This window comes from Hylobates moloch, unplaced genomic scaffold (genome assembly GCF_009828535.3).
Source record: "Hylobates moloch isolate HMO894 unplaced genomic scaffold, HMol_V3 SCAFFOLD_14, whole genome shotgun sequence".
Lineage (NCBI taxonomy): Eukaryota > Metazoa > Chordata > Mammalia > Primates > Hylobatidae > Hylobates > Hylobates moloch.
Genome location: NW_026652289.1, coordinates 50,682,453 through 50,694,599, shown reverse-complemented (window position 1 = coordinate 50,694,599; position 12,147 = coordinate 50,682,453). Strand labels below are relative to the sequence as shown.

General features: G+C 49.0%; 1 protein-coding gene across 1 annotated transcript in view; it reads right to left on the bottom strand.

The window, feature by feature from the left end:
- The window catches only part of TBC1D2B (TBC1 domain family member 2B), an 83,283-nt gene extending 75,178 nt beyond the window's left edge, over positions 1-8,105 (bottom strand). The window contains exon 1 of the mRNA XM_032174241.2: positions 7,688-8,105. Within this exon, the coding sequence (XP_032030132.1) occupies positions 7,688-8,053 (366 nt within the window). The 5' untranslated portion in view covers positions 8,054-8,105. The remainder of the gene's footprint in view (positions 1-7,687) is intronic.
- Positions 8,106-12,147: the final 4,042 nt, after the last annotated feature.

The following is a 12,147-nucleotide window of genomic DNA, read 5'->3' as shown; positions in this document are numbered from 1 at the left end:
GAGACCCAGTCCCCAAGATGATAGTATTAAGAGGGAAGCCTTGTGGGAAGTGATTTAAGTCATGAGGGCAGAGCCCTCTGGAATGAGATCAGGGTCCTTATGAAAGATGCCAGAGTGGGAAAAGGAATTTGAGGAGAAAAATACATTTAGATAGATAGATACATACATACATATATACAAACATACATAGATGGAGGCCCCAGAAGGAACTTGTCTGGCCCCTTCTGCTAAGAGGACACCACTAGAAGCCACCACCTCTAAAGCAGAGTGAGCCCTCACCAGACACCAAATCTGCTGGTGCCTTCATCTTGGGCTTCCCAGCCTCCAGAACCATGAGAAATAAATTTCTGTTGTTTATAAGCTACCCTGTCTATGGTATTTTTTCACAGCAGCACAAATGGCCTAAAACAATCTATCTGGGAGCAGAAGAAAGAAAAAAAAAAAAACCTATTTGTTAAACCCTGCTTAAAACTCTTCACTGACTCTAGCTCTTAAGACAAAGACCAAAATCCTGCCCTGGCCCAAGGCCTGCCTCTTCCAAAGGCTATGTCGCCTTCACTCCTAGTTGCCACCAGGCACTCCTTGAGTCCCACATGCAACCAGCACCCCCACCTAAGGGCCTCTGCTTATGCCATTTCCTCTCCCTACAACACTTTACTTCCTCCTCTCCACCCCCTTGCCCCCTCCAGTCAACACCAACTCATCCTTTGTGTCTCAGCTCAAATGTCGCTTCTTCAGGAAAGTCTTTCCTAGCCCTCCCCCACCCATAAACCAGATCAAGATCCTGAACTATACATGCATTGCATATCTTTCCTTTCAAACTTCCTAGCACTGGTTGGTGTTTGTTTTTTATTAACATCTGTCCCCCCCACCTACTGAAAGCTCCTGGAGGACAGGGACTGTTTGTCTTGTCCAGTCATATCCCCAGTGCCTAAGCACACACAGTGAGTGAATAAGTGGGAAGCTCCTGAGGCCTTCCTAGAACACAAGTCAGTGAACTACAGCCTGGGGTCATTTCCAGCCTCTGCCTATTTCTGTACAATCTACAAGGAAAGGACAGTTTCAACATTTTTATTTTGCTATTTAATTTTCTTGAAACAGGGTCTCCCTTTGTCACCCAGGCTGGAGTACAGTGGAGCAAACACAGCTCACTGCAATCTCCACCTCCTGGGATCAAGCAGTCCTCCTGCCTCAGCCTCCCAAGTAGCTGGGACTAAAGACATGTGCCATCATGCCTGGCCAGTTTGTTTTTTGTTTTTTGGTTTGAGACAGAGTTTCGCTCTTGTCGCCCAGGCTGGAGTGCAATGGCGCCATCTCAGCTCACTGCAACCTCTGTTTCCTGGGTCCAAGCAATTCTCCTGCCTCAGCCTCCCAAACAGCTGGGATTACAGGCATCTGCCACCACACCCAGCTAATTTTGTATTTTTAGTAGAGACAGGGTCTCACCATGCTGGTCAGGCTGGTCTCAAACTCCTGACCTCAAGTGATCCACCCGCCTTGGCCTCCCAAAGTGCTGGGATTACAGGCGTGAGCCACCGCATCCAGCCACGCCTGGCTAGTTTTTTAATTTTTGTAGAGATAGGGTCTCACTTTGTTGCCTAGACTGGTCTTGAACTATTGGGATCAAGTGATCCTCTCATTTCGACCTCCCAAAGTGCTGGGATTACAGGAGTGAGCCACTGTGCCCAGCTAACATTTTTAAATGGTTGAAAAAAATCAAAAGAATATTTTGCGAAATGTGAAAATTATATGAAATTCAAATTTCAGAGTCCATAACTAAAAGTTAAAACACAGCTATACTCATTCTATGGTTGTTTCTGTACTACAACAGCATAGTGACAGATATGGCAGAGTGCGCAAAACCTAAAATAGTATGTGACCCTTTACATAAAGTTTGCCTCTGCTATAACAGTGTCCTTGGAGTCCTGACCATGGGCATGAAATATATGAGACCCAAAAATACGGAACTGACTGTAAGCTCTCTCCTCTGGGGAAGGGTGAGTCATAACCCCCTTTTGGATTCCTGATGTCTGTTAAATTCAGTGGGCAGTCACTGAATGGCGGCCACCTCCACGACATGAGGCAAGAATGGCATGTAATACACCTGTATATTTGGGAGTTCTGGCTGATCACTTCTAAAGGGTCAGGGCTCACGCCAAAACCAGTGCTTACTGGATGACCATTTTCTATTCATTTATTCATTCAACAAATGTCTACCTGGGCACCTTACCTTAGTCGGTTCAGGCTGTTATAACAAAAACACCACAGACTGAGTGGCTTAAACAACAGAAATTTACTCCTCAGTTCTGAAGGCTGGAATGTCCAAAATCAAGGTGCCGGTCAATTTGGTTCCTGGCAGGGGCCCTCTTCCTGGTTTGCAAAGGAATGCCTTTTTGCTGTATCCTCATAGGTGGAGGGAGAGATCATCTCTCCAGGGTCTCTTTTTATAAAGGCACTAATCCCATTCATGAAGGCGCCACCCTCATGACTTAATTACCTCCCAAAGGCCCCACCTCTAAATATCATCACATTGGGAGTTGGCACTTCAACATATGAATTTTTCAGGAACACAAACACTAGTCTATAGCATATCTCCTTTGTGCCAGATACTGTTGCGGGAGCTGAGGATACACACAGTCCTTAGGGAGCTTACCCTCTGGTTGGCAGGAAATAGGATGGAGACTCCCCTGCAATGAGGACTGTGTGAGAGGCAGTGGGAGAGGGAGACGGAATGCCACTGTGATATCACAAGCACAATACTGGACTTGCCTTGAAGGAACTTACTAATTGGAAAGCCATGAAAAGTTAAATCCCCATAACTTAAAGAGTTAAATAATGCTTCAAGACAGAAGAGATGCCCTAGGGCAGAACAGCTTAGAAGAACCAAACAGCAAAGAAGGCTGGTTCACCACATCTGGTTTTGTACTGAACACACTATGATTACTCAAGCCGACAAATGTTTGTCATTAAGAGAAATTTCAACACCAGGGAATGTGCATTCCCACAAAAGTGGTTAAGAATAGGGGTACACAGCTATTCAGTTACGTGTGGCTCAGAAACCAATACACATGTCTATTTAGCACCAAGCACATACGGAGGGAGGAATTCATTTGCTGACGGTCTGATGACGCTCTCTTGTTCCAAAGACTGCAGAGATCTGGAAGATCAAGGCTGTTTAAGCTTCACCCTTGGTCAGTCACATGCTCTCCTTCCCCTAAGTGCCTCAGATTCCAGTAAAGCTCCGTGAGAAGCCTCCAGCACCCCTACACACAGAGAGAGACGCACACAGGAAGCATCAGCCTCTGCTAGACCCTTGCAGAAGTTTACAGACATGTCCAATAAAAGGTACTAGGCATCCTGGTAAAGAACTGAGCAGTAAAATGTTCCCTTGTGATACTCACTATCCAAAAAGGACAGATATTAAATGCAATAAACGGAAAGACTACTACTACGCCTTATCTCATCCACAACAAAGTCAAAAAACGTAGACTTGTCAGAACAGACAATACAATTAGATACTGTTCCTGGAGCCTCTACTTTCAGAGAGGGTCTGAGTCTAGCTTCATGATGTTGGCAAAATCACATCCCCTCTCTAGCCTCTATTACCCCATAAGGCACCAGATCAAATCCCTAAGTTTGGGAATAGAGGAGTTTACCAAGAAATTCCTATATCAGCTTTCACTAAGCCCTACATAGAAAAACATTTTGAAAAAGCCCAACAAAACCACAGCTTCTCCAGAGAAGGCTGAAAGACGCCTTTAAATAAGAAAAACATATGATAACAGAATAAGAAAATCGCTGATTTTTCTTTACTTTTTAAACCTCTGTGATAAGAAATGGTATTTGTAAAATTATACACAACTAGCTGAAGTCTAAGCAGGGCTAAATCCTAACTTAAAATCTTTAGAAATCAGGGTCTCCTCCACGGCTGGGCAGCCCTAAAGTGAAACATTAAGGCTTAAAGGAATCAGTTCTTGCATCTGAAAGACGAAAAGGAAGATAAATTGGTAATCTCCATACTTACACCATAAAGATTTTATTCCTACAGCTCAAAAGAAATAACTGTACAGCGAAATTTAACTTTCTTAAAACACACCCCTGGCTGGGCGCGGTGGCTCACATCTGTAACCCCAGCACTTTGAGAGGCGGAGGCAGGTGGATCACGAGGTCAGGAGTTCGAGACCAGCCTGGCCAATATGGTGAAATCCCGTCTCTACTAAAAGTACAAAAATTAGCTGGGCGTGGTGGCACGCGCCTATAGTCCCTCAGCTCAGAAGGCTGAGGCAGGAGAATTGCTTGAACCCGGGAGCCAGAGGTTGCAGTTAGCAGAGACTGCGCCACTGCACTCCAGCCTGGGCGACACAGCGAGACTCCATCTCTAAAAAAAAAAGGGAGCAGGGTTTTAGAGTAGGGGTGTTTTTTTGTTTGTTTGTTTTTAAGGTGGTGTCTCACTCTGTTGCTCAGGCTGGAGTGCAGTGGTGTGATCTCGGCTCACTGCAACCTCTGCCTCCCAGGTTCATGCAATTCTGTCTCAGCCTTGCGAGCAGCTGGGACTATAGGTATGTGCCACCATGCCCAGCCAATTTTTGTATTTTTAGTACAGACGGGGTTTCATCATATTGGCCAGGCTGGTCTCGAACTCCTGACCTCAAGTGATCCACTCGCCTCGGCCTCCCAAAGTGCTGGGATTACAGGCATGAGCCACGGCGCCCAGCCTTCTCCTCCCTTCTACCAGAAAGCCTTGCCTGGTTTCCATTCCCATTGTTGTATATAGCCAACACTCGGTACTATCTTATTCTGTGACCAATTTAATTTTACATGTCAAAATATTCCTCCATCGTCAGTAACCCAAAGGAAAATGTATTTCCTTTCTTTAAAAAAATATCCTGAACCTACAAAAAGACGGATGGCATAATATGACAAACACTGATATACCTATGACCCAGTCCAAGAAATAAAATACTGCAAAACAGGAGAAGCCCTGAGGCACCCATTCCCAATCACATCCTGCCTCTTCCCATCAGAGGCAACCACCACCTGGAAACCAGGGCTCATCAGCCCCATAAAGCTCCTCCCCTCGCAAAAGAGCATACATCCTCATGATCTGTAGTACTGTTTCACATGATCTTCCTAACCTTTCTATAAGTGGTATCATTCTGAACACAGTCTGTAACTTACTTCTTGTTCAATTTTATTGTTTGTGAGAGTAATCCACGTTGACACCTATAGCTCTAGTTCCTTTGTTTACTACTGCATAATATTCCATTATATGAATACACTACAGATTTGGCTAAAGACACTGCTTGATGTTTCATATGCCATGTAGTGCCTACTATTTTCCATACCACCATGGAAAATGTGCCAGCCATTTTCCATAACATTCTCCAGAATCCTCACAGACACCTAATGAGGAAGGTATGATTCCCACTAGACCAAAGAGGAAACTGGAGCAGGGAACCGGTGTAATTTGTCTAATATGTGTGAGCAGCAGACTACTGCTTCAAGTTCAAGTCCATCGAAGTTTAAAGCCACACTACTGACAATGCCCCTTGTAACCCTGCTTATGTAGATTCTGATTTATTTATTTATTTATTTATTTATTTTATTTTTTTTGAGATGGAGTCTCGCTCTGTCACCCAGGCTGAGTGCAGTGGTGCGATCTCTGCTCACTGCAAGCTCTGCCTCCCGGGTTCATGCCATTCTCCTGCCTCAGCCTCCCGAATAGTTGGGACTACAGGCACCCGCCACCATGCCTGGCTAATTTTTTGTATATTTAATAGAGATGGGGTGTCACCGTGTTAGCCAGGATGGTCTCGAGCTCCTGACCTCGTGATCCACCCGCCTCAGCTTCCCAAAGTGCTGGGATTACAGGAGATTCAGATTATTTTAATGAAAAAAACTGATAGAGGGCTCTACAGTCATCTGGGAAAAATGTGAAACATGATGCTCTATTTTCTTTAACAAACATCCCACAGGAAATTCGTCCGACACAGGGACAGCCCATATGTACACTGAGGAAGAGCCTCTGCCTTTGGCAAAGGTCTCCCACTAGGGTCATTCCCAAGTTTATACAGGCACTCTCTAAGTAAGCCTGAGTAGGACTGCAACCCGAGTTGGTTTTCTTTGGGGAAACAGGCTGTCTGCATCCACTTACAGACAGGACAGGGGAGCCCAAGAGAACATGGGAATCAGATCCTGCTTGAACTGGCAAAAGCTGAGTCAGCAAAGCTCTAAGAACATCTCCAGGGAGCAGCTCCAGCTGTTAGCAGCTCTGGGGGTCTGAGGAACAGTCCTCAGCTCACAAGGCCAGGAGCTTGCCTACTCTGCTCTCCGCGTGGCCAGTTTTGAGAGCACTTTCATACATCCCAGCCCAACCCTGTTGCTCTGCAGAAAGCCCAACTTGGAATACGGAAGAGGAGAGTGAGGGTGGAGACTCACAGAAACTAGGCAGGGAGCAAAGCCTGGAAAAAGGATACCCAGCTCTAGGCCTGGGCCCAGATCCCTCCAGGTGCTCAAAGCAGGCGGGCCCCTAGGAGGTGACAGTCTAGTCCCCCAGAACTCCCAAGGACAGGGGAGGCCTTTCAGCACCAGGACTCCTGACTCTACTCTCCTGCTTCTACACTGTATCTCTCATTGTGTCTGTCCACTGGAGGATTAAGGGAGCCTCAAAGGAGCAAGGCATAACTGGCTGAAGCGACCCCCTCCCACCCATCCTAGACAAAGCAAGGAGGAAGAAAACAGGATCTGTCACCTACTGGCTGTGTGACCTTAGCTGGAGCATCCCTGTCCACTCTGGAGGAAAATGTAGTGGACTGTCTCTAAGGGCCCTGCCATCTAACTCTTTCTGTCTACAGTGCTAAATGCACTCTGGCTCACGCCTGGCATCCCAGCACTTTGGGAAGCTGGAGGGGGAGGATGGTTTCAGCCCAGGAGTTCGAGACTAGCCTGGGCAACATAGTGAGACCCCGTTTCTTTTAAAAAAAAAAAAAAAATTTAATTAGCCAGGCGTGGTGGCCCGCGCCTGTGGTCCCAGCTACTTGGGAGGCTGAGGTGGGAGGATCTCTTGAGCCCAGGCATGGAGGCTGCAGTGAGCCGAGATCTCACCCCTGCACTCCAGCCTGGACAACAGAACGAGAGCCTGTCTCAAAAAGAATAAATAAACAAATAAATAAAAGCACTGACATTTACTGAGCAGTTTAGAGTATAATTCATTTAATCCCAACACCCCATGAGGTAGATACTACTGCTATCCCATTTTACAGAGGAGGCCGCTGCAGCGCAGAGCGGTTCAGAGGTACCAAGATCATAAGCAGAGTTCTAAAGGAGGCCCCAGGGGTAGAAGCCTATACGCTCACGGATGCCTGCGAAGGCTGCACAGGACATCCACGGGATGGTGGGGGTCGGGAGACACCAGAGACGGGCCCGAGGTTAGGCGCAGAGGGAGATAATGGGTCAAGGTGGCTGAGGAAGGAGACGGGGCTGGGTAGCCCCAGCCAGACTGGCCGAAGCCCAGGTAGAGGCGGGGAGATAGGAACGAGGGCGGGATGTGGAGAAGCAGGGAAAGGCAGGCCGACGTGGGCAGGGGCGAGGAGGCCTTGGAGGAAGGAGGGTGGATGGCGCAAGCCAGTGGCCGAGGTAGGGGACGCCGGCGGAGGCACGCAGGCGGCTTTGGGGCGCGCGGTCCCACCTTGAGCACTGTGACGGCTCCCGCGCTGTGCACCTGGAAGTGCGCGGGCGGCTCCGCGCCCGGCTCCGCCGCCTCGTCGGGGCCCTGGTAGCTGAAGCAGGCGTCCGCGATGTCCAAGTGGCCGAGGGGCAGCGCGTCTTGCGGACTCTTGAAATAGTAGAGGTAGCAGCGGCGCGCGTCGAACACGAACCAGCGGCTGCGGTAGCCGCGCAGCGGGCCCTTGCCCGACAGCTTCTGCAGATAGCCGCACAGCCGCGCTGGCTCCCGCGAGGGACCCGCCCCGGGCTCCGCGGCCGCCCCCTGCGCCGCGCCCTCGCCGCCGCCGCCCTCGCCGCCCTCCTCCGCCCGGCCTCCAGCCCCCGGCATCGCTACCGCGCGCCAACCGTAGGCGCCCGCGCCTCCGCGCCGCCGCCGCTGCGCCCCCTACCCCTCCGCACCGCCCCGTCGCTCCACACGGCCCGGGGCGCGCAAAGCAGCCTGGGACTTGTAGTCTCGCCCCCGCCCGCCCGCCGGCAGTGCCCCCGCAGCCCCCAGAGGCAGGGTCCTGCAACCAGCACCCCTGCGGGTCAGTTGCCTTAGTGCTACCTGGGCTCCAAGTCCTCGCCCTGCCGGGTGAAGTAATGGTCTATTTCTTTACGGCAGTGTAGGTACATGAGAGTGTGCATCTCAAAACCCAACGGAGTGTCCACTTAAAACTGCATTTCACACTGTGTACCTTATTCTAAAAACTTGATTTTTAAATCTCCCTCCTGCTGGAGTCTCAAGCTAATATTGTAAAAATGAGACAGCCTATTGCCTGGTGCTGAGTGGGTGCTCAGTAAATATTTGCAGAATTCATGAATGCCAAAGCGTTTCCTGCCTCTCCAGACCTCAGTTCATTCATTGAATTCAACATATATTTATTGAGCGCCTTCTGAATGTAACCCACAAATGTATACACCTACTATGTTCCCACAAGAATAAAAAATAAAATAAGTAAAAAGCAAAGCGAGAGGATGAGGTGATGGGGGGCAGGTAGCAGGCTGCTCCCCCAGGACAGGCAAAGAAGCTGGTCTGATCCTGTGACGTGGAGCACAGACCCAGATGATGGGACGGACAGGGGCAACCAGAAATGTGGGTGAAGCATTCCAGGGAGAGGGAACAGTGAGTACAAGAGCTCACTTTATTCAAAGGAAAAAGGAAATGTATAGCTACATTTGTGAAGGCCCAAACCAAATATCTCACCCTCATATATTTGCATGTTTTATACAGACACACTGAAAGACCCAGGTGGAAAACTGACCTTTCTGAGCTGGACAGGGACACAAATTAGACTGCCTGTTTGGAGCCACCCAGGTAGGAAGGGCAGGCTCTGGGTCCTCACCCAGCCTGCCAACTCTCTGCAGGCCCTACAGTGGCACCACACAAGCGTTCATTTCCTGGGGCCCATCAGAGGTCTGGCTGACCTCTCCACCTGTCTTTGAGCACAATCGGCACAGTGTTAAGGACTGGGCTCTGACTTCACACTGACCAGATGTGTCTCCTAGCTCTGCCACTTACCAGAGGCATGACCTTGGGCAAGTGATTTAACCTCTCTGGGCCTCAGTCTCTTCATTTATAAAATGGGGTTGATAAATACAAGTAGCTATCTCATGCTGTTGTTATTGAAAGGGTTACGTGAGAAATGCATATGAAAGTGCTTAGCACGGTGCCTCACACATAGTAAGCACTCAGCACATATCAGCTGTGATTATTATCATCATGCAGTTAACACCGATGTCTTCCTCATCAGTCAGCAGATTTGGAGAGGGGGAATCCAACAGTCAGACCGGGCCCAGACAAGGGAGGCCAGACACTGCGGTGCTGCAGAAGTGGAGTGGGCTGCTCTCGGGAGTGAGGGGTCCAAGTTCAATTTGGGCCTCACCGTGTATGGAAAAGTGGCTGTGACTAATTGGCTTGTGGGGTAGGCAGTCAGGGTGGGGTCTGACCTTGAAATACTGTGGGAAAGGGAAGAGCTGGGAGAACCCAATCTCTATTGCCATGGTATGGGGAGGCAACAGGACAGGGGAGGGTGTAGCCCATGTCTCCTAGCTCTATCAGTAAGTTATGAGGAAGTGGGGGTGGCCATGACCTGTGGTCTCAGTGGACAGGACCAAGCCCCGTGAGGTGTCTCACGGGGGACGATGTCCCCTAGGCCCGAGGAAGGCATCCTTCACAGGCACAAGGCAAGAGCCCCACTCCTGGACTAACAGTCTGGGCTGGCTGGCCAGGGCTAGGCAGATGGGATGGGACAAGGGTACTATTTTAAGTGGTAATCATTTACATGTCATCACGGCATTTATACAACATAGCACACATTACTTTTATCTGCTTTCTTGTGTGTCACCTCCCTGCCTTACTAGAATATAATCTCCATGAGGGTAGGAGAATGATTGGTTTGTTCACTGCTGTATCCGCCAGGGCCTGGCATACAGAACCGTACCTGCTGTCTGTGCCCCTCAGTGGGCAAGCTGGACTTCAGCCTGACTCCCCTACACCTGAGCCCCCAATCCTTCCCTGGTCACCCAGCACAGATGAGCTGGGGCCATTTTAAAATGCTTGCAGGGCTGGGCATGGTGGCTCACGCCTGTAATCCCAGCACTTTGGGAGGCCAAGGAGAGCAGATCACAAGGTCAGGAGTTTGAGACCAGCCTGGGCAGCATGGTGAAACCCAATCTCTACTAAAAATACAAAAATGAGCCAGGCACGGTGGCAGGCGCCTGTAATCCCGGCTACTCAGGAGGCCGAGGCAGGAGAATCACTTGAGTCTGGGAGGAGGAGGTTGCAGTGAACCAAGATCGTGCCACTGCACTCCAGCCTGAGTAACAGAGCGAGGCTCTGTCTCAAAATAATAATAATAATAATAATAAATGAAATGCTCGTAGGCGACTGCCCTCTTCCTTCTGGAGGCCACACCTTACATCATATCAAACATATTAAAATGCCCTACATCCCATAGTAAACATATACATAATTTTTGCTATAAAAATGTTTTCAGGAATATCCATAATTGTGCTCTTGATATTATCTAATTATGAGTTTTCATTTTCATTTTTAATTGGCTGATTTCTTGGCAATCGTCATGTCTATGTGGGAATTTTGGCCAAGTGAGAGAAAACTAACCTAGAAATTGTTCTCAAATGTAATGACCTTTTTTTTTTTTTTTTTTGAGATGAGTCTCAATGTGTCACCCAGGCTGGAGTGCGGTGACGCTACCTCGGCTCACTGCAACCTCCCCATCCTGGGCTCAAGCAATCCTCCCACCTTAGCCTCCTGAGTAGCTGGAACCACAGGTGTGCGCAGCACCATGCTTAGCTAATTTTTGTATTTTTTGTAGAGACAGGTCTTTGTCATGTTGCCCAGGCTGGTCTCAAACTCCTGGTCTCAAGTGATCCTCCCACCTTGGCCTCCCAGAGTGCTGGGATTAAGGCATGAGCCAAGGTGCCCAGCTCTGTTATGACATTTTTATGATGACTATAAAGGTGACATGTTACATTTGTAGACATTTAATTAGATATTCGTTAATTCTAATTTTGCTGTTTTTCTTGGGTTTTAGAGCCAATACATTTTTCTTAGGCTACAAACATTTCACAGGCCTCTCAAGCAGGCAGGCGCAGGCACTGAGCCTTTTAGTATATTAGGGGATAAACTGGCCTGGCCCCTGCCTTGGTCTGGCCAGATCCAGAATATGGCCCTCTGAGGAGGCTACACAGACACAGGCCTGAGTCCCCAGTGAGAGTGATAAAGTATGGAGGCCTCAAAGCCAACAGCAATGTCTCAGGAGGGTCCCCTGGAGGGCCCTGAGTCTCTGTCTACCCGACCAGGCTTGGGAAGTGGCCCAAGCCTTCCAAGGATCCGTAGAGCCTCCAGAATCAACCCTAAAACCCTCTTGACTCTCTAGACCTCCCCCAGGCCCCTCTTCCCCTCTGACTCTCTCAAGGCCCTGCTGGAATGCTTTTTATTTTGTGAACAAACCCTTCTCCCCTCATTCCTAGGGCCATGAGCTGAGGAGGACTAGGCAATGGGGCTTTATCTCATCTCTCTTAGTACCTCCATCTTCAATTTGGACAATGTTTATAGTTTATGTAAATAAATATAGCTTCAGTTCTTCCCAAGGGCCTCCTGCATGGAAATGTTGGGGCTGTCTCTGGCGGCTCCTAATTCCCTGGAACCCTTCGTAAATGGTTTGTTGACATCTGCAGTTCCTGAGGTCTCTTAGATTAAACAGCAGTGTCCTGTGGTCAGGGCCAGCTTTATACAGCCTCTGTACCTTCCCTGCATCTAGTACAGGCATGAGAGGTGTTGAAAGGTCTGCCCTGCATGCCCATGTAAGCCCCTGCTTCCTCGAGCCTTCCAGGAACCCAGTGACCAGAAGGAAGTAACCACTCAGGAGGAAGTAGCTGATGTTTACTGAAAAGGGGAAATTTGGGCAGTAAACTTGC